The sequence below is a fragment of the Lampris incognitus genome, chromosome 7, assembly GCF_029633865.1.
Source record: "Lampris incognitus isolate fLamInc1 chromosome 7, fLamInc1.hap2, whole genome shotgun sequence".
Classification (NCBI taxonomy): Eukaryota; Metazoa; Chordata; class Actinopteri; order Lampriformes; family Lampridae; genus Lampris; species Lampris incognitus.
Genome location: NC_079217.1, coordinates 21128987 through 21152467, shown reverse-complemented (window position 1 = coordinate 21152467; position 23481 = coordinate 21128987). Strand labels below are relative to the sequence as shown.

At 44.9% G+C, this 23481-nt stretch overlaps 1 protein-coding gene across 1 annotated transcript in view; it reads left to right on the top strand.

Moving 5' to 3' along the window:
* The window catches only part of alp3 (alkaline phosphatase 3), a 28233-nt gene extending 5154 nt beyond the window's left edge, over positions 1-23079 (top strand). Inside the window, exons 5-11 of the mRNA XM_056283378.1 lie at positions 70-242; positions 452-592; positions 2027-2096; positions 3187-3321; positions 20085-20276; positions 21845-21961; positions 22302-23079. Coding sequence (XP_056139353.1) covers positions 70-242; positions 452-592; positions 2027-2096; positions 3187-3321; positions 20085-20276; positions 21845-21961; positions 22302-22627 — 1154 coding nt within the window. The 3' untranslated portion in view covers positions 22628-23079. The remainder of the gene's footprint in view (positions 1-69; positions 243-451; positions 593-2026; positions 2097-3186; positions 3322-20084; positions 20277-21844; positions 21962-22301) is intronic.
* The last annotated feature ends 402 nt before the right edge of the window (positions 23080-23481 follow it).

Sequence of the window (23481 nt, the reverse complement as noted above, 5' to 3'; positions counted from 1 at the left end):
CTGACAATGATGATGATGATGATGATGATGATGAACATGTTTCAATATGTGTTTGTTTTTGTCCTGAAGGGAAGTCTGTTGGCATCGTGACAACCACGCGGGTCCAGCATGCCACTCCGGCGACCACCTATGCCCACAGTGCCAGCAGGAAGTGGTACAGTGATGCGGACATGCCCGCCTCCGCCAAGAGAGAGGGCTGTACAGACATTGCCTCTCAACTCCTCAGCAACACAGACATAGATGTAAGGCTTTTCACTGCCAGTGCCGTATTACTGGAAGTTCCTCCATTAGTGATCTGTAAAGTTGTGTATTGATTAAGAATAGCACGAATTATTAGTGGCCAGTGGATCCTGGACAAAAAATTATTTTCAGATGGATTACATTGTAGAAGAGTTAGATGTGCTCATGCACAAGTATTAGTGAACGTGTGTGTGTGTTTATGCACCCACAGGTGATTATTGGTGGCGGTAGAAAATACATGACCCCCAAGGGCACCAGGGACCCGGAGTACCCACGGGACTTTTCCTCCAGAGGCAAGAGAGAGGATGGACGCAACCTCATCAAGGAGTGGCAGAGCATGAAAGCCGGGAAGGTATCGTTGTTTAAGCAAACAAAACAGACATCCTTATTTACAGCAGCGAGCGAGTAGTTGTGGAGGAGGCCGGATAATGGATCCATAATGGATCTTTAAACTATTTGGGGATTAGAAAGTGTGAAATCATCACGATAATTACGAAAATGAGTATTACATTGAGTTTGATTGAAAAAAGGAAATTATCAACCTGAGAGAGACAATTTAGACAGTTAATCCCTCTCTCCACGTCTCCCAGCTACATACATGTATATTAAAAAGGCCAGTCACATTTGAATCTCTTCAGCCCGACCTCAGAGAGAAGCCATCGGCAGACTGAGCGTTCAGTAAGTCGTGTGAAGTTATTTTGAAAACGTCCTCCCATCTGGGCGCTGTCCTGTAAGACCAGTCTCTGCTTGTCAACCATGAAACAGGTCCAACGGATATTAGATTAACCGTGAATTATCCCTTCGGAGGGGACTTGACTCATTATGACAGCAGATAACAGAATGCAGCCAATGAAAATACAAATATACATAGAGATTAAATAAACACGAACGCGATACAGAAGAAAACCCGATGTCAAAAACATGACAAACAAAGCCAATGCACACAAATAATAATGGATTATGTTTATACAGCACTTTATCTAGACACCCAAAGCGCTTCAGATTGAAGGAGGAAAACTCACGTCAACCACCACCAATGTGTAGCACCCACCTGGGTGATGCACGGCAGCCATTTTGCACCAGAACACTCACCACATGCCATCATGAGGTGGAGAGGGGGGAATCATTGAGCGAATTACATGGGGGATGATTAGGTGGCCAGATGGAGACAGCCAGGTTGGGAATTTTGCCAGGACACTGGGGGACCCCTTACTCTTTGCGATAAGTGCCATGGGATCTTTAATGACCACGGTGAGTCAGGACCTCGGTTTAACATCTCATCCGAAGGACGGCATCTCCTACAGCACAGTGTCCCCGTCACTGCACTGGGGCATTAGGATTTTTGTTGTTTATTAGGACTAGAGGGAAGACTGTCCCCTACTGGCCCACCACGTCCAGCAGCAACATAGTTTTCCCGGGAGGTCTCCCACCCAAGTACTAGCCCATACCTCCTTAGCTTGTTTCATTCAGCAGAACCAGGGTATGTAGGTATGGCTAGTTGACAGAAAGATATGAACTTAAAGAATGACAGGTTCTGCATGTGCACGTACTCATTTACTTGAGGGTATTTACTCAAAATCATACACACATAAGGACAATGTAATCCCACCCCCCTCCTGAGCAAAGAGATATAGCCAGATATGTACTCATAGTGAAAACACTATTGAACTGAGAACATCTCGCTCGTGCAACAGAGAAAATGTCAGAAATGTTCAGTGACTCATACACATAAACAATTTCCTGACGCGTTTCCACGTGGCTTTCTTTATGTGTGTGCATCACACAGGTAGCCCATTATGTGTGGAACAAAACTGATTTCGATGCGGTCGACCCTGAAACCACGGACTACCTCATGGGTGAGATTTATTTATTTTTTCTCCATTCCTACTGAATTCTTTGACTTTCCTGTTCACTCACGGTGGGTATGTGAATGCCAGGCACTCCTGTGGAGCCCTTGAAGCACGCAACAATGCACCTTGTAGTAGCCTTGGTTCACGCACCCATATCCTGTCTAGTGTATTCAGTGTGCACCATCTTCACGTCACACTACTCAGGTGGTGACCTAGAAACCTGGTTTTCATAGTTCAATATGAAATACACAGCTTTTCTCTGCTTTCAAATCCAAAGACTGTAAGCAGCACTTCACGTTCAGTATAGCAGACCCTGATGAAACCTACACTCTGCTCAAAACCACGGACAACATACTAGAGGTGGAAATTCACAATGGCTGTGTGGGACAAATTTCTTTGAAATAATAAAATACAGTTTTCAAAACACGTGAGAAAATATTTACTTGAGACTTCAAGTGTATTATATGATTAACCAAAGCAATAGCCAAATGAGCACAGTTCCAGTTATACTGGTACAAAACAGAGATTTGATGGTTATAAATGGATCTTTGTGGGGCGCCCGGGTAGCATAGCGGTCTATTCCATTGCCTACCAACACGGGGATCGCTTGTTTGAATCCCCGTGTTACCTCTGGCTTGGTCAGGCATCTCTACAGATACAACTGGCCATGTCTGCAGGTGGGAAGCTGAATGTGGGTATGTGTCCTGGTCGCTGTACTAGCGCCTCCTCTGGTCGGTCGGGGCGCCTGTTCAGGGGGAGGGGGACCTGGGGGGAATAGCGTGATCCTCCCACGCGCTACGTCCCCCTGGCAAAACTCCTCACTGTCAGGTGAAAAGCGGCTGGCGACTCCACATGTACCGGAGGAGGCATGTGGTGGTCTGCAGCCCTCCCTGCAGATTGGCAGAGAGGGTGGGGCAGAGACCAGGATGGCTCGGGAGAGTGGGGTAAGTGGATGGGTACAATTGGGAAGAAAAAGGGGGAAAATCCCCAAAAGAAAAAAAAGCTTTGTATTCAAATCTCAAAGTTGTGCATCTCTCTCTCTCTCTCTCTCTCTCTCTCTCTCTCTCTCTCGCTCTCTCTCTCTCTCCTCGCCTAGCTTTGTTTGAGCCTGGTGACCTGCGATATGATGTGGAGAGAGACCCCAGCATGGACCCGTCCATCATCGAGACCACTGAGAAGGCCATCCGCATCCTACGCAGAAACCCCAAGGGCTTCTTCCTACTGGTGGAGGGTGAGCAAAGACTTCATCCAAACACATACGCCCAACCCCACTCACACACCCCAACCTGTCCCATCATTCAATCTGTCAATCAATAAACCAGGGTGGAGATAATGAAATCCTTTGGGGAGGGTTGAGAAACGACTAAAAATAGCTAATAGGCCCGATGTTGGTCCAGCTGGGTTGATCAATTTATTGATTCAGTAATAGCGTTGTAAAAAGCAATCTCAAATTGTTATTGAACACCTGTGAATTCCTCTTTATGTATATTGTTTTTTAACCTATGAAGTCTAACAACGTTGATTCTGTATGAGCCTTAATGAGTTTGCCGAGTTGTGACGCTAGTCATCAAAGGACATGAATACTGTACTGCTAATACCCAGCACTTATTTTTTACGACTAGCGAATCACCATTCACACTTGCACCAGCTGTACATGTTGTATGCATTAATGGGGTTAGTTGAAACATTTGGATGACACTGCATTTGGCCAGCACTGAAACGTGGTTATTTTTGTTGCAAGCCTCGCGCTATTGGCGGTTGTCACATCTTCCCAAACCCATTTAGTTAGAGAACAATGTGTACTTGCGGCAAATTCGGTGACTTGACATTGATTCTGCATACAGCTCAATGATTTGCTGCAGCGTGGGCTAGCAGTGTACGGCTGGCTGACGCATTTCTTTTCCACTCCGCTGGCTCTAAGGTCCCCTCATCTATCTCCATCTCAATCTGAGGCACCTGCCTGGGGACCATTGTGCTATTGAGTGTCTTCACAATGCCTTTAAAATAACAGGTGAATGTATAAATAGAAGCAGGCATATGGTGCATCCAATGACCACTTGCTCTCAGGGAATACATCAACGCAACTTATTAGCCTGAATTTACCTGACTCTCTAATAGGGGTGCTCATGGAGATGATGGAAGCACAAAAGTGATACTTTCTAAAGCTGAAGCTGAACTGCGGAGTTGTCCTTGTAAACAAACATGAGTTTGTTTGCATTCATAATTTCTCTTGTTCAGACCTAGAACATGTTGTTAGACCGCACTGACCATGTTGACAAAAGTCACTACCTTCAAAGATGTTGAGAAAATCTTATTTTTGTAATTATATGGCTACACTGTCTACATTACAATATTCCGACCAAGGCTGGATTAGTACCCCTAGGGGCCCCTGGGCACTAACCCCCCCCCCCCCCCCAGCCTCCCACACACTCACCATGCCCACCCCACCCCACCCACTCCAGCCATTAAACCACACCTTAATTATTTTGAGATTCCAGTCAAGCTGGCATGTCAAATCCACCAGACCATAATCACACCTCTTGGTAAAAGGCTGAATAACCAGTCCAGCTGAGCAGTTCAATAGACCAAGTACTGCCATTTCACTCACAAATCACAAGACAAGGAAACAATGGATTAAATCATCCCAAGGCAGTGTATGACTCTACACTATAACAATATTTGTGTTCACTGAAAACCACCCAAGCAGACTGCACACCAGTTATTACTGATACATAATAATGTGACCGACGAGGACTAGATTTACAACAATGCCATCCTAAGGTAATCACACAGCACAGCTGAATGCAGGTTTCAAAATAAGGCTCACTAAGTAAGCTAGGCAACTTCATACAGAACTGCAAAAGCCAACATAAAATGCACTTAACAAATCAACTCCAACACAATATAGCAGCATCACACCACAGTGACACATTGGGTTATTCTCAATCGCGTGACTTTTTCATTGACAACGAACTGCTCCGCCATGTTGGAGGACAGCTAGACCTTAGCAACCACTGTTTACACTGGAGTTCTCATTGTCAATCTGTGTTTACAAGAACAAAATTTTAAGTGAAAATCGGACAAACGTGCGGAAATAAAACATTGCAGTTGTGATCCACTCTTCGAAAAACAGTTTGCAAAATAAATTTTACAAAGTGCTGGCCTAACAGCATAAAGGCTCAGATTTGATTTGAGGATTTTCAGCTGTTAGGCCAATCTCATGCAATTCCATGATGGCTTCGATGAAGAATTATGTACAAACTTTAGATGGAAAAACCAAGGAGAAATATATGTAAAAACAAGCGCTTATCGATATGTTAGACCCTTGCACTAACCTGAAGAATGAGTGGACTTCAAATGCTGATGAATACCCTAGTATATCATACCCAGATATAGTGAACTACTTGATTTTCAACCCAAGTCCCTATACTGCTGACAACCTGAAGAGTTACAAAAGCGTCCAAGCATACAATCAGTTTCTAGAAGGGTGGGTCAAAGACACCAGAGTGAAAAATGTGAAGGAAAATGTTGCAATTATTTCTTCATGAGTAAGCATGCAGCATAATTACTTATAATTAGCAATTGCTCGTAATTTAAATGTCATTAAAACAGTGATAGGTACTTTTTGGTATTAATTTCAAGACCCACGGATTTCAAGACTACTTTCAAGAGACCCATTTTTATTGCATCCTAATAAACTTTACTTTTCAATCTTTTAGGTTCTCCATTCTCAAAGGATGAATAGTACACCTCTTCGCCCTTGGCTTATTTGTGAAAAGAGTGGGAAAATTCTGGCAGCCCACTGTAACTGCATGGCAGGGCTAAGTGAAAGTTGTTCACATGTTGCATCTGTGATGTTCTATGTCGAGGCTGCTGTGAGAATTCGAGATTCAAAGACCGTAACAGAGGAAAAGGCTTATTGGATGCTCCCACCATCCCTTGATCATGTTCCATACTGTCCTGTCAGTGATATGGACTTTACATCACCAAACACAAAGAAAAATAAATTGGATAAGAGAAATGAATCAGCTGGAAAAGATTTGCTAGTTGAATCACATCATGTCAAGAAAAAGACAAACAGCACTATTCCCAAATCTTCTGCAGTTAAGGTCCATAACTTCTATGAAAAAATTAACAAGAACAACTGCAAGCCAGCAATTCTGCAAATTTTGTCACCTTATTCTGACCAGTACCGCCCAGTGCCACTAGCAAGAAATTGTCCAACTGTTATGGCAGAACTGACTGACCCAGATATGTACCTTCCACCTAAATTTCAGTGATCTGTTGAAGCATTGTGAGAAAATTGAGATAAATGTTACCAAAGAGAAGGTAGAGATGGTTGAAAATTACACCAGGAAGCAAGCATCCTCGCGGAGTTGGTTTTCTCACAAGGCAGGCAGAATATCTGCCTCTGTAATGAAGGCATGTTGTCATACACATGCTGACTTGGCCTCTCAATCACTAGTTAAGATAATGTGCTATCGAAAAGCTTCAAATTTACATCAAAGCAAACAAGGTGGGGTTGTGGTCATGAAAAGCTTGCCTTGAATGCCTATAGTAAATTAATGTCTGAGAAGCATGAAGATTTTTTTTTTTTGCTTAGGGAATCTGGCTTTGTGATTTCAATAGAAAATCTATTCATTGGTGTTTCCCCAGATAATGTTGTTAATTGTAGATGGTGTGGTGAAGGTTGTGTTGAAGTCACATGCCCATTTCTAGAGATCATGTACATTATTAGCAAGTTCAAAGCCAAATAAATGTTTGCAGTGAAGCAAATATGGTGACTGTAGTTTGGACAACATATTTATTGAAAGGATTCTTCCAGACCAGGAATTCTGGGCTAAAGCTGTACAGAAGGCCACCTTATTTTTCAAAAAAATGTCTGCTTCCTGAGCTAGTTGCAAAATTCTACAGCAGATCAACTCATCAGCAGCAAAGAAGCTCATCAAAATATAATAAGATGCAAGGAACATCAGATGACATCACACAGAGAGAGCTTGGTCAAAGATAGTGCTACTGCCAAAGCATAGAAGAAGGAAGACCAATGATCTATTGTCACAACAAATACTGCCCAATATCATGCTTCCGCTTTGGCTGCATAGGGCTTATTAAGGTTCCAAGTGGGAAGTGGTATTGCCCAGATTGTCAACAATTAGAACAGTTTAAGAAGGAAGAAAAATAAAAAATAAAATTAAGCTATTAACAGATGTCAACAGTATCAAGATCAAAATAGTGTTTTGTGGTGAATGGCAAGTTTTATTATTTAAGAAAAATGTGAAGATTAAAACTACAATAGTTTAAATGGCTTGAGGTCCAATGTAATGAAAAAAATTGACCCTTATTTTATTGCTTGTTTTAAAATAGCTTTCCTTTGAGTTTCTTCCCCTTGATGGCTGGGAAAGCGAAAGTAGGACTTGTTCTGTTCTCTGTCAGCTCGATTGGAACAACCATAAACAGCGCAGAAATTAACCATTGTAAAATATCGAACCACGATAGCTATGAATTGAAACACTAGAGCACTATAGGTGTAATGTTTGCTTTGAGAATATTGATTGAGAAGTATAGAAAAGGCCAGAAGGAGTTACACTGTGTCTTTGTGGATTTAGAGAAAGCATATGACGGGGTGCTGAGAGAGGTGGTGTGGTATTGTATGAGGAAGTCGGGAGTTGCAGAGAAGTATGTAGGAGTGGTGTAGGATATGCATTAGAGAAGTGAGGTGTGCGGTTGTAATGACAGATGGGTTCAAGATGGAGGTGGGATTACATCACGAATTGGCTCTGAGCCCTTTCTTGTTTGCACTGGTGATGGATTGACAGACGAGATCAGGCAGGAGTCTCCCTGGACTATGATGTTTGCGGATGACATTGTGATCTGTAGCGAGAGTATGGCGCTGGTTAAGCAGAGCCTGGAGAGGTGGAGGTATGCTCTGGAGAGAAGAGGAATAAAAGTCAGTAGAAGCAAGACGGAATACATATGCATGAATGAGAGGGAGGACAGTGGAATGGTGAGGATAAAAGGAGTAGAGGTGATGAAGGCATATGAGTTCAAATACTTGGGGTCAACTGTCCAAAGTAATGGGGAGTGCAGAAGAGGGGTGAAGAAGAGAGTGCAGGCAGGGTGGAGTGGGTGGAGAAGAATGTCAGGAGTGATTGCGACAGAAGGGTACCAGCAAGAATTAAAGAGAAGGTTTACAATATGGTTGTGAGACCAGCTATACTATATGGTTTGGAGACAGTGGCACTGACAAAAAGACACAAGGCAGAGCTGGAGGTGGCGGTGAGTCTTAAGCCTCGGAAAACGTAATCGTCTTGCACAGTCAGTTCATCACGCAGACGAAAGTAGGGACATATAGTCCATGGGCCAGAGCCCAAAATTTCCTATTTCGGTACACTCAAGGTGGCAAAACTTACTTATAATTTTTGAAAGGATCCATGTCTGTAGATGATATTTTGGTATGATAACCATTCCTGAGTGGCAGCTGTATCACAGTTATCAGCTCATGAAGTTAACCACCCCCTAAAGTAAATTGCATTTTAGACGCTGGTGCATATCCTGGTTTAGCCTCATGGTCAGGACATTTTTCAATGTTCTATAATATTGTCTTTGGTATCATTTTAAAGGGGACCTTCTTAGCTTTCATTCAAGCCCTGTTGTGGATATTTCTCACAAATATAGAGGTCACTTGAGCTCTTCAACCCGTCAATAACACACATCTTTCTGCAATGTTCGCCTAAACTATATACTTTCTTTTAGCCCTGTGGCATCTAGGAATATCAGGGACACAAAACACAAAAACTGGAATACTCACAGGACTGTAAAGATTCAGGAAATGTATAATATACCCATACTATTTCATTGTGTGAGGTGATTGTGAACCTTAAATTAGAAGGGCATTATTACTAAGAAACTAACTAGACCAAAGCCAGTTAGTCCATGGGTCAGACCAGATATCGATATCACCCAAGGTGACACAACTTCACTGGTGCCATTTTATTTGGTACACTAACAGAAGTAAAATAATACATGATAACCTTTCCAAATGAGCAGCTATTTCATTTTTCTTTCAGGAAACCTGTTTCTGTGCCTCTCACGATTGTGTATTTGCCCAGATTTTTACAAATATAGCATTTCAACACTCCTGGTACTGATTAGCCTAGCTTAAACTCTGGGACAGTTCTTAGTTGGCCAACAACCAAGGATAACCAGTACTGTGTACTTCCATTCATTGTGCTAAGCTAGGCTAACGTGCAGCCAGATAGCTTTCTACTAAACACATATAGAGGAAACTGGTATCTATCTTCTTGTCTCACTCTGGAGAAGATTGTAAGCTAATTTCCCATAATGTTAGCATGTTCTTTTAATGTATATGTTAATATGATTAGTTAAAGTGGCTACGAGGAACTTTCATCTTGTGTTGATTTTAGCGGCCTCATGTGGACAAAATACAGCTGTTGCATAGCAACTAGGTAATGTATCTATTTGTGGCTATGTAAGATAAATAATGGTAATATGACGCTGGTGAAGCAAAGTAAACTTTGTTTTAGTAGTGTTCATACACCTAAGTTACATGTACACTCACTGGCCACTTTATTAGGTACACCTTGCTAGTACCGGGTTGGACCCCCTTTTGCCTTCAGAACTGCCTTAATCCTTCGTGGCATAGATTCAACAAGGTACTGGAAACATTCCTCAGAGAGTTTGGTCCATATTGACATGACAGCATCACGCAGTTGCTGCAGATTTGTCGGCTGCACATCCATGATGCGAATCTCCCGGTCCACCACATCCCAAAGGTGCTCTATTGGATTGAGATCTGGTGACTGTGGAGGCCATTTGAGTACAGTGAACTCATTGTCACGTTCAAGAAACCAGTCTGAGATGATTCGAGCTTTATGACATGGCGCGTTATCCTGCTGGAAGTAGCCATCAGAAGATGGGAACACTGTGGTCATAAAGGGATGGACATGGTCAGCAACAATATTCAGGTAGGCTGTGGCGTTGACACGATGCTCAATTGGTACTAAGGGGCCCAAAGTGTGCCAAGAAAATATCCCCCACACCATTACACCACCACCACCAGCCTGAACCGTTGATACAAGGCAGGATGGATCCATGCTTTCACGTTGTTGATGCCAAATTCGAGACTCATCAGACCAGGCAACGTTTTTCCAATCTTCTATTGTCCAATTTTGGTGAGCCTGTGCGAATTGTAGCCTCAGTTTCCTGTTCTTAGCTGACAGGAGTGGCACCCGGTGTGGTCTTCTGCTGCTGTAGCCCATCTGCCTCAAGGATCGACGTGCTGTGCGTTCAGAGATGCTCTTCTGCATACCTGGGTTGTAATGAGTGGTTATTTGAGTTACTGTTGCCTTTCTATCAGCTCGAACCAGTCTGGCCATTCTCCTCTGACCTCTGGCATCAACAAGGCATTTTCGCCCACAGAACTGCCGCTCACTGGATATTTTCTCTTTTTCGGACCATTCTCTGTAAACCCTAGAGATGGCTGTGCGTGAAAATCCCAGTAGATCAGCAGTTTCTGAAATACTCAGACCAGCCCGTCTGGCACCAACAACCATGCCACGTTCAAAGTCACTTAAATCACCTTTCTTCCCCATTCTGATGCTCGGTTTGAACTGCAGCAGATCGTTTTGACCATGTCTACATGCCTAAATGCATTGAGTTGCTGCCATGTGATTGGCTGATTAGAAATTTGCGTTAACGAGCAGTTGGACAGGTGTGCCTAATAAAGTGGCCGGTGAGTGTATTTGTTTGTATGTGGCAGGTGAAAACTGACTGAATATGGCCACTGGTGAACAAGCAAGTTTTTACCCAATACCAAAGCGCCCACGGGTGGAGTGCATTATCCACTGTTCTGATGATACAGATAAGCTGGTTTCACTACGAAGTGTCGACTCATGGAGAACTCTGCTCAGGGCAGCTCAGATACGAAATCATGCACCAGTTTTGAAACTGGCAAAAGACATTCCTGAGGGACAGATTCCAGCAATCTACTACCACAGAAAGTGTCGCAGTATCTTCACTATGAAGCAAATTCTTGATGGCCTCCTTGCAAAAGAAAAGAAAAGTTGTGTCTCTGCTGAAGAGAAACAATCTAAGAGAGTAGCTCGACATGCTCCAAGTACATCTAGGACTTATGATGCAGAGTGCATATTTTGTCAGAAAAACAGCAAATATTCCAAGAGACAGAATACAAGAGAAGTACTGGTGCAGTGTCGAGAACTGCGAGCTGATGCAAAGATCAGGAGTGCAGCCACAAAGAAAAGGGACAGCAGAATCCTTGCCATTGTGAGTAGAGACCTTGTAGCAGCTTAAGGGCACTACCACAGGTCATGCTATAGACTTTACACCAAAGAAGAGGTTTCCAAAGGAGAGGTTGCCAGCAATGAAGATGATGATGCTGCAGCCCAGTATGAAGCTGCTGTGAATAAGGCATACAATGAGCTGTTCCTCTTCATCAGGATGGAGCTTTTTGGCAATCCTCAAGTGATGACAATGACTGATCTCTCTTCTAGACTGGTAGCTTCAATGAACTCCCAAGGCATTGCCCAAGTCAAGGAATCAACCAAGAAGCACATAAGGCGAAACCTGGAGAGTGAGTTTGCTGGAGCCTTGCAGATATTCCCTGATGAGAAAGGAAAATTCCTCCTCTATCCCGATAACTTGTCCATGAGGGAACTTGCCAAAGAAAATCAGTCTCTCAAAAGGGAGCTGCAGACCCTGAAAAGTGTCAGTGCACAAGATGTTATAGCCAAAGCAGCCATCAAATTGAGAGCAGACATTAAAAGTCAAGATGTTCCTCAAACCTGGCCGCCTGAAGTCAAACCAGAAGCAGAATGTCCTACCATTCCAGAGTCGCTCATTATCTTCCTGTACTCTCTACTCACAGGCTCAAATGATCCTGATCATGCATCCCAGAGAGTGCAGTGCCTTCTGCAGTCATTTGGCCATGACATAGTATATGCAGTGACATGTGGAAATACCAAGCCTTCCAAGCACATTGTTCTGCCATTCAGTGTCAAATCGTTGACAGGAAATGTAGAGTTGATAAACATCCTCAACCGACTTGGTCACAGTGTGTCCTATTCACAGATGGAAGAGATCAACACTGCCCTGTGTCTCCAGAAACTCTCATCATCAGGGAGTGGCATTGCCCTTCCAGCTAACATCCATCCTGGCATATTCACAACTTTAGCCTGGGACAATATCGACCGTCTTGAAGAAACTGTCAGTGGTGAGGGAACATCTCACAGAGTCAATGGGATTGCTGTGCAAGCAAAGCCAGTCAACCCACTTCCTGTCCAACCCATGCCCACTGTTCCCAAAACAAAGAAGAGAAGCATTGATGGACCCCCACCAATGTTACCAACTTACAATGCTGGACAACGGGTAGGGCCACCACAAAGCAAAAAGTCAGATGCCGATACTGCAGCCAATACTAAGCTTGCCAGAGAGAAAAACCTTCTTTGGGTCCTAGCACGCATGTCACAACAAGAAGAACAGTCAGTCAGCAGCTGGACAGGCTTCAACATCCTGACTCGAGGAGAGATGACGGTCATCCCCGACAATATAGGCTATCTGCCTACCATCAATGCTCCAGCGACACAAATGTCTACTGTCAACGAGGTGCTTAACCAGTCACTGAGCATCATGCAGTGCTTAGGCCTGAGGAAGATTGTCTGTGTCTTTGACCAAGCCCTGTATGCGAAGGCTGTCGAGATCACATGGAAACACCATGACAAGTTCCATGATATCATCGTTAGGCTTGGGGTATTCCACACCATCTGCACACTGCTGGCAATAATAGGAAAGCGTTTCCAAGATGCTGGACTCAAAGACCTCTGCATTGAGTCTGGCATGATTGCAGAAGGCTCAACTGCTGGTGTTATGGATGGCCGCAAGTACAACAGGGCAGTGCAACTACACAAGCTCCTGTATGAGGCTCTCATGCGACTGACCTTGAATGGTTTCCTGTCCTGGTTGGAAGAAACTCACAGGAATGACATGGTTCACCTGAATGAGACACTGAAGACCATTGACAGCCTTGGGAAAGAAGTCTCACAACATGCTTTGAAGGAGGTCCTCGAGAACAGCTCTTGTACACGCATCATGGATCTATTTGAAGTCTACCGTGAGTTCCTTAGAGGTGGAAACGGCAGCCTCTCGAACTTCTGAATGTCCTATTTGGACATGGTTGAAATCTTGTTGGGGCTCATCCGAGCATCCAGAGAGGGAGACTGGATGCTACACTTGGCTAGCATTCGAGCAATGATCCCATGGTGCTTTGCTTATGACAGGATGAATTATGCACGCTACCTCCCCTGCTACTACGCCCAGATGTCTGAGCTGCCCATCACACACCCAGATGTGTACACAGAATTCATGGAAGGAGGCTTCTCAGTCCAACTGGGCTCCACCAATCCCTTTGGCCGAATCCCTGTTGACCAAGCTATAGAAGAAACGGTGAACAAAGACACCCAAACAGCTGGAGGGACAAAGGGATTCAGCTTGAAGCCAGGAGCTGTGACCAAATATTATCTCACAGCTGAGTATAGAAGCATGTACCTCAGACAGCTGAGAGACCTGACAGGTCAAGGCAGGTGCAAATGGTCTCATCCAGATCTACAGAGTCCAAGGATCAAGAGAGATGAAGCAGATGTCCAGTCTCTCATGGACCTTATGGAGAATAACTGGCTCAATCCTATGTCCCCTGATGAGATTGATTTGGTTAGCCTCTCCACTGGCAACATGGCTCCACCTGATGTGACCATAGATCTCTTGAGAGCTCTTGAGAAAGGAGAAGAGGCCTACCAAGCATTCCAGCAAACAAGGTTAGATGCAGACCCACCACCTGTGAAATTCCACGACAAGATGACCAAGCAAAGTCTGAAAACATTCTCCAATGTCAGCACAAAACAAGCTCATGGAAAGAAAGCACAGGATGTGGTTCTGAAGGCAGATAGAAACCTTTTCAGTCACATGATCCTGGTGGCTGAAAGCAGGAAGGTGAATCTGAAGGATGTCCTTGCCTACCCATTGGGCCCACTACCATGGGCACTGGCAAATGCTGATGGGTCCTTACGAAAAACAAACAAGGCTGCACTTGCCAGAGAGCTTGAAAAGAATGTATCTCCTGCAGAAGACATCCCAATCCCATCTACTTCCATCATTGATGGGATGAGCCTGGTCCAAAAATGAATGGCAACAACAAAACCTTTGCACAGGTGGCAGAGTCAGCCTTGACCCAGGTCCTCCATGAGGGAGCACAGAGTGGGAGGATTGATGTTGTTTTTGATGTCTATCACCAGACTTCGATCAAAGATGCTGAACGACTGAACCGGGGTGGAGACATCACTCTCTAGTACAAGAATCTTGCAGGGGGACACCACGTCCAGCAGTGGAGAAAATTTCTGTGCAGTTCCTCCAACAAGACCAGTCTCATCAAGTTTCTGGTGGAAGAGTGGAAACTCCCACGATACAGAGCTATGCTGCATGGCAAGGTGTTGTACATGACCTGTGAGGAAACCTGCTACAAGTTGACAGAAGATGGGTGTGAGGAAGCAGCAGAACTGCACTCCACACATGAAGAAGCTGACACCCGTCTGCTCCTGCATGCAGCAAATGCGGGCTCAAAGTCAGTTATCATCACAGCTGAGGACACTGATGTCATGGTGCTTTGTCTTGGCTTCCAGAAGGACATCACCTGTCCCATCTACCAGAAGTGTGGGACTCAGAACCGCACACGGTTTGTCGACATCACCAAACTGGCAAGTTCACTTGGAGACAGCATCTGTGACAGCCTAATTGGCTTACATGCCTTCACAGGCTGCGACACTGTCAGTGCATTCGCTGGTCGAGGGAAGCTGAATGCCCTGAAGATAGTGAGAAAGCACACTTCCTGCCAAGAGACTTTTAGTCAACTGGGACAGACATGGAATGTGAGTGATGAGCTGTTCCAGAAATTGAGCAGTTCACCTGTCGGATGTATGTTGCTAAAAGCAGCACTGCTGAGGTGAACAAACTGCGTTACCAGCTCTTCTGCACCAAAAGGGGAGAGGTTGAGTCCAGCCAGCTGCCACCATGTAGAGACTGTCTCTTTATGCATGTTCAACGAGCCAACTATCAGGCAGCAATATGGAAGTGCTGTCTGCAGGCTAACCCTGTGGTGCCAAGCCCTACTGAGTATGGATGGACAGACGATGAAGGCAAGCTGGCCATTTACTGGATGCGCTCCCCACCTGCACCAGATGTGGTCTTGGAAATGCTAACATGCAAGTGTGTGCATTCATGCAAAATGCCAAGCTGCATGTGCCTGTCAAATGGACTTCCATGCACAGACATGTGCAGGTTACAGACCTGCAGTAACCAAAAACAGCAGGATGGTCCAGAACTGGACTTTGAACTTGGGGAGTCAGATGATGAGAGAAACGAGCAGTTTGATGAATGACAGTGTGATGATTCTGATGGTATTACTGTGGCAGTAGTCTATTGATGCACAGGATGTTGATTCTGGACTTGGTTACCCAGAGCTTGATAACAATAATGTAACCATATTCACATATACCCATTACCCTACCCATTACCATTACATATACCCACTAATGATATGGGATTACATGTATCATTGACTAAGTATATGTAAATGTCAACGTTGTTTAAAATATTAAAATAGTTCATTACCTCACTATGGTATTCCTTTTTATCATGTATTTTGATTGTGTATTTAAACAAATGTATAGAGACCAGTTTGTGACCTAACTGGCTTTGGTCTAGTTCTCATTTAAGGCTCACAATCACCTCACACAATGAAATAGTATGGGTATATTATACATTTCCTGAATCTTTACAGTCCTGTGAGTAATCCAGTTTTTGTGTTTTGTGTCCCTGATATTCCTAGATGCCACAGGGCTAAAAGAAAGTATATAGTTTAGGCGAACATTGCAGAAAGATGTGTGTTATTGACGGGTTGAAGAGCTCAAGTGACCTCTATATTTGTGAGAAATATCCACAACAGGGCTTGAATGAAAGCTAAGAAGGTCCCCTTTAAAATGATACCAAAGACAATATTATAGAACATTGAAAAATGTCCTGACCATGAGGCTAAACCAGGATATGCACCAGCGTCTAAAATGCAATTTACTTTAGGGGGTGGTTAACTTCATGAGCTGATAACTGTGATACAGCTGCCACTCAGGAATGGTTATCATACCAAAATATCATCTACAGACATGGATCCTTTCAAAAATTATAAGTAAGTTTTGCCACCTTGAGTGTACCGAAATATCGTCTGGCCCATGGACTAATAGCACTGTACTTACAGCAGCAGAGGAAGGAGGCCAGCCATCCGTTATTTGTGAGCGTAACGCTCTCAGTTCAGGGCAGGAAGCAGAGGCAGCAGCGAACTCATCCAGAGGGACAGCAGACAGGCCAGCAGCAGAAAGCAAAGCCACTAGCTCCGGTTCAGCTCCCGCACACTCGTCAGTGGCAGCAGGCAGAGGCAGGCGGCGTAACTTCTGACGTACAGGCGGAACACTCTCTGAGATCTTCACCTTATGCACAACTCCTTTTGCGCAACCCAGCGCAGTCGGAGTCACAGGAGCAGTGGACATCACAGGTGCAAAGTTCATCGTGGCAGCTGGTAGCACAGTGGAACCTTTAAAGTACAGGCTCAGACCATTGATGAGATCCATACCGAGCAGAGCAGTACCGGATTCAACGATGAGGACTGCAGTTGAACAATGTAGAGTCAGTCCAGGTCACAGTCGCAGGTAGACATCCAAGCCCAGGGATAGGAGCACGGGAGTAGGTAACTCACTTTACTGTAGGAGGCTGCAGGTGTTCTCCTTTTAAGTATTTTTCGTGGAGATGTTTAGGCAGAATAGAGACGGAGGAGCCCGAATCCATCTTAAATTCCACGGGCACTGTAGCAGTCGTAGTTAATGTTAACCGTGCAACGGATTTTGTGAGATGCTGCATGTTCATGCAAGCAGAGAATTTGAACCTCAGGCCAGGCCCCAGGCAGTGTAGAAGTAATGCTCGTTTCCGGGTATCCGGCCAGTCTTCTTGTGTTCGTTGCAACCACTTGCAGATAGTTGCGAAATATTTTCAACCACGTGTTGAATGGCCGCGGAGGCTCACCAGGGCACGGCAAAAAAAAGTGTAGAAAAGGGTGTAACCGCAGCCGTCTTCCGTGGAGTGAGTACAGAACTCGTCGCCAATTTGTTATGTTTGGATGTGTGTTGTGTAAAGCAGTGTATGTATAAGCAAGTAAGTAAGTAAAGCACGGAGCACAGTAGTAATGCGCAATCGTTTCTTATTCTCTTCTCTTCTGATTTACGTTACACGCCAACAGGACATTCTTAATATTGGTGCCACCTATTGGCGTATGCATAGAACACAACAGTTTTATATGTGCGCGCACCGCTTAAATTTACGTTTCGACATTTTTGCTAGCTGTCGCAAACATCAAAAGGCACAAGCCGTAAACCCGCCGTTGAGGAGCAAGATCCAGGAAGGTAGAGGCTAGTTCCCATCGATGCAGAGAACGGAAATGGAGTAGAGAACGGTCAACTGAGCAGGCGCGAAATGCCTCTACCATGCCTCCACACGCCCAGCCTAGCATCCAGGCGCAAGGGTTCTAGGAAGACCCACCCTACTCTGCGTCTGATTAGCTAACTTTAACCCTAAACCCTAACCTACCCAAACAACGGAGGCAACGAGTACTTGCGCATGCTCAGTTGACCGTTCTCTGCATCGATGGGAACTAGTCTAGCCTCTACCGATCGGGGAACGCACATTTGGCCGAAGTAACGCTCAACCAATTAGATGTAGTAACGCTCAACCAATTAGATTTTACCTTGTTCGTGTATTTCTGACACTAACAAATCAAATCAAGCCAAGTAATAAACTAAAGTATAGGCTATTTCGTTAACATGTTTTTTGAGCTTTTTCCCTTGCCTATGTGTGCAGCTAACGAGTTCTGGATGGAATGCGTGAGATTTCGCGGGATTCGTGCGATTTCGGAACCTATGCGTGAGACCGTGAGATGGGGTCTCGATGCGTGAGTCTCACGCTTGAGAGCGATGGTATTATCTTTTTTCTGAAACCGTCAATGGTGTTGATGAAACTGCTCAACAAATGAGGAGTGGAATATTAAGATAGATGTGGGGGGGGGGGCGTTAATTCATAGCAGTACGAGCCTGTTTCGTGCGTCGCGCACTCACCAGCTGCAAATTTGGCCATAAGACAAAGTTAAAAAAAAAAGCGAATAAATGCTACGTCAACTCACACCACGCCCATAGTTGCGATGCACAGCAACCAATGGGAGGGTAGGAAACATTTGAAAAGTAACGTCAGGGACATTACAACCAATGAGGGAGGGGCCGGGGCTCGATTTGAAAAAAGCAAGGGCTTAAAGGGCCGGGGCACTTTTGGAATAGCATACTTTTAAAATAGAACAGATTTAGCATAATTTTAAAATAGAACAAAATTAGCATACTTTTAAAATAAAATAACACCCAATGGGGGTACTTTACGTACGTCATCTAGTGGCGTGGGTCCGGAGCACAGCCAAAAGAGCAGACAGGCAAACACAAAAATACCACATCCATTAACGGTCATCACATTTATATATCATCCAATGGGGGAGATGGAATAATAAAGACCACGGCTTATTTGTAGTTGCAAAGCAGATTTTTTTTTCTGTGTCTACAGCTGGTGGCCAATTAATTTCTACTGTTCAAGGTAGACATATCAGGCTTGCAAATAATAGAATATTTCTCTGCTAAGCATAGGTAACATCTTTTGTTGTTAGTTGAATATGCATTGCTCTTAGTAAGGATTTTCCATGAGATAGAGTAACTAATGTTCTTGTCCACTAATGACCAAATGTGGTGGCTTAAGGCCATTTCATTTCTCGAATGCTCATTCCTGAAGCTACTCATATGGGCATTAAACCTAATTTTAAAAGGGCCCTCTGTTAGTCCAATGTAAGTGTCCACTTTGCAGTTGTCTTCTCTTGTCACTGATGTAAATGACTCCCTCTGTCTAGCATTTTCCTTCAAGGGGGCATGATGCCTTAGCATGGCAGTTGCAAATGGCGGTGTTTGGTTGCGGTGAGGGGGTCTGTGCCTTGGTCATGATGCTTGTGTTGTGGGATGAACTAACCTGCTGAACATTTGGCATGCAGCTGTAGCTCATTTTGACTGTGTTCCTGTTGGATAGTTTTCTTAGTTGATGTTCTGGGGTAAAGCACTCGTCCAAAAGTTTGAAAAATAGTTTTCAAACATAAGAGGCCACGGTGTCGCTGTAGGAAGGATTGTGTGTGTATGTAATTTGACATTTCAGTGTAAACTGTATGCAACTGTTGTTATATAGTAATTCCATATAAACGAGGCGAGAGTGACTGGGTGCAAGTCCATGAATACTGGGATGGCATCCAGCACTTTACCTGTGCCCCCATCCACAGGGTTAGTGGTTGTGTCAGGAAGGGCGTCCGATGTAAAATTTGGCCAAATCAGTATGCGGATTGACAAAACCATACTGGATCGGTCGAGGCCTGGGCTAACAACAGCCGCCATTGGTGCTGTGCCCTCACATGGTACCGATGGAAACTATAAAATCCGCTGTGGCGACCCCTGAAAAACGGGGAACAAGCCGAAAGAAGAAGATGGGGGGGGCACTTTGTGAGTAGCACTGTTAGTTGCCTAAACTCAGCAGTTCATCTTTTTAAAGAAAAAGACTGGGCTGAATCAATGCATACAAATGTTATAATAAACGGCTGTAGACTTGTGTATGTTTACACCAGCTTGATCTCCACATAGGGTTTTTTCTAAGCTCTGTCTTTGTCCACAAATAAGAGTGGGTCCCATTGTTCATGTCATCCAGTTGGTTGAATGCCCATTAATGATATTCTTAACACAAACCTAAAAACCAACGGCTAAACCCGCACGCCTCTTGTTTCTCCTCTTATCGAGACAGGGGGCCGTATCGACCAGGGTCACCATGCCGGCCGGGCATTCATGGCACTGCACGAAACGGTGGCCCTCGACAATGCCGTGGCCAAGGGCCTCGAGTTGACCAGAGAGGACGAGACTCTCACTGTGATCATGGCTGACCACTCACACCCTTTTATACACAATGGCTACCCCTTTAGAGGACAGAGCATCTTCGGTAAGTAGAAAAACTGATTTCCTCTTTACGTCTGTCTCGCTTTACTCACATTGTTACAGTGTCAGGGACACATGTTTGGGAGTTCTGTGCTGATTCGGTGTCAAGTCTTAAATTGAAAGCAGGCATATCCTCCTATCAACCCACTCACATTTCGAACATATCCCTGTTCAGCTACCTTGCTGTTTCTCCTCGTTACTCTTGCCATATTGTCTTGACAGGAGACCACCACCCCCAAACCCTCTCCTAATCCTCCCTCCATTATTTGCGCCATTCATCTGTCTCCCTAGGTGCGTTTATAGCCTATTATAGTGGTGCAGACACCAGAAGTGCCACTGTATTTGTTTTATTACGCGTGTGTGTGTGTTTGTGTGTGTGTGTGTGTGTCTGTGTCTGTGTGTATGTGTGTGTGTATGTGCATGCCTGCGTGCGTGCATTCTTGTGTGTGTGTGTCTGTGTCTGTGCATGCATGCATTCTTGCAAGTGTGTCTTTGTGCGTGTGTGTGCGTGTGTGCGTGCATGTCTTTGTGTGTATGTGTGCTTCTCAGAGTTCTGCGAGCTTCCTCTCAACTCCAGTCTGCCAGTGCCACAGGCAGCTTGACATTTCCTCTGCCTTCTCTCTACTGCAATTACAGTCTGGGTAAACACATACAGCTTTGAGCGTCCTGCTTTTCTCTCCCTCACCTTTGGATTTCAATTCCTCGCTCTGTGTGTTTGCTCTGTGTGTGTGTGTGTGTGTGTGTGTGTGTGTGTGTGTGTGTGTGCGCACCTTTTTCTGCTTTCTAAACGCTCTCTGACTATACACATTTCTCCTCCCTCACCTTCCCTCACGGTGACCTCTTGCTCCACATTGCTCTCTCTATCTCCCTCGTCTCTTACCCATAGGTGTCTATGTTATTGACTTCAGTAATGCAGTAATGCCACTTGCACTTTCCCCTCTCTCCTTCCAACCTCCTCTCAAAACCCATGACTGATTTTCATGTACACAGACGATGATGTATGCTCCCCGCCTTACCACGCCTCTCCTCTTCTATCCTTAGTTACCCCCCCACTTTCCACCTATCTCTTCCCCTCCACCTCTCAGTGGAGCATCAGAGCTCCCTGGGTGGTGGTGATTAATGCGCTAGTGAAACACTGAGCACTTCATCAGCGGGTGGCGAGGGGAGGGCTCCACAGGCTAATGGCTCATCTGGAGAGAAACACAAGAGAGGCACAGCAAGCACCTGCTAATGCTTTCAGCCCAAGACCTTCTCTCCCAAAACCCCTTCCCCATCAGGGAGCCCATGGCCATCGTGCGTGTGTGTGTGTGTGTGTGTGTGTGTGTGTGTGTGTGTGTGTGTGTGTGTGTGTGTGAGTGTGTGAGAGAGAGAGAGAGAGAGAGAGAGAGAGAGAGAGAGAGAGAGAGAGAGAGAGAGAGAGAGAGAGAGAGAGAGAGAGAGAGAGAGAGAGAGAAAGCAAGGGAGATGGAGAGGGGGGAAAGAGTGAACATGTTGTTCAGAGTCTCTGTGCTGATTAGCTTGAAGAACATGGTGAAATTAAGGACAAATCTCTATTGATGTGTGTTTATCCAGGTAAGTCTCCTCTGTGGGCCCTGGACATGCTTCCCTATACCACCCTGATGTACGGCAATGGACCCGGGTACAAAACCATCAATGGCAAACGCCCCGACATCCGCCACGTTGACACAAGTAAGATATGAGTCAAGCTCGGTATTCACAACTAACAATAGCTCTGTCTTTCACGAGGCCGCAAGTCTTTGAGTCCTTGAATATTACATTCAATGGGAATTTAACTTAATTTAACCCCCAACCCACTCCCCCACCCATCAATTTAGACGCGTGGGAGAAGGGGTGAAACTATTTCAAACTACTGGAACAACCTTCAGTTTCTCTGTATTTGCTCCCCTGACAACACCTTTGTGTGTGTGTGTGTGTATATATATGTATTCACCAGTATTTCCTTTCTCACTCTCTCTCTCTCTCTCTCTCCCTCGCTCTGTCTCGCTGTCTCTCTCTCTCAATCTGTCAGAGACTAAAGACTATGTTCAGCTATCTGCGGCACCCATGGAGTCGGCCACACACAGCGGAGAGGATGTGCCAGTGCTGGCCCGCGGTCCCATGTCCCATCTCTTCCACGGGGTCCAAGACCAGAACTACATCGCCCATGCTATGGCATATGCCGCCTGCGTGGGCCAGGATCTGAGGCACTGCCAGACCCCCCCGAAAACCAACATCGAGTCTTGGACCAGCACTAGCAGCGATAAGAACAGTGCCGAGGCATTTCGGGCTGGAGGAGCTTTTGGTTCGGCGACGGCAGCGCTACTGACAGCTCTGCTGGCCATGATGCTGCACTGACATGTCTAGTCATCACTTTGAGAGAGTACATTCATATTTGAAAAGGCTAGCTACCTTTCCCAAAACACTACGGCAAAGGGTGATTTTGCTGTCAATGAAAACACCAAATGACATTGATTATCTTAGACCGTGTCAGTTGGATTTTTTTTTTGGTTTACCTCAGAACCCCAAGAAAAAACCATGGTCTAATTAAGACCAGAGAAGAAGATAAGTGGAAATTGACTCCCATTTCTCCATTTCCACCACTTAGCAACAAGTCTCCTGTGATCTCCTCTTCCAATATCCGCAGCGCTAATTGAGTTTCACTGGTGTCCCTGTTTGATGGCATTAGTACAGCGGGACATTAATAATGCAAAATATTTAAAGATCACTTATTTTTTTTGTTTTACAGTGACAGCTTATGGTAATTAGTTGGGACATCTGTTAGTTATTTTGATCTTATTAAACCTGAGTAAATCTATCTTTGTAAGTGTTTTGATTGGCCGTCTATTTCAGAACGTTTGTCTACTTGTAAACAGTTTATACTTAGTCATGTGCACAGTCTCACATATGGTGAGACTTCCTGTCTGTCCGTCTGCCCGCCTGTCTGTCTGTCTGTATGTCTGTCCGTCTGCCTGCCTGAATACCCAGTAGTATTCAACCATCTTGTTTCTTTCCAACCCAACACCGCACCATCCAATTTCACTGATTAGCACACTTTCAACCAGGCAGCGGAGGACTAATCAGTAAAACCCGGTAGTGATGGATTGGGAAGAAAACCCGCATGGCTCTCCACATGGCACATTATTCAGAACTGCTGCGGCCTGCATGAAATCTCTGTGACACTCACAATGCCTTTGTCAGTTCATCATTTC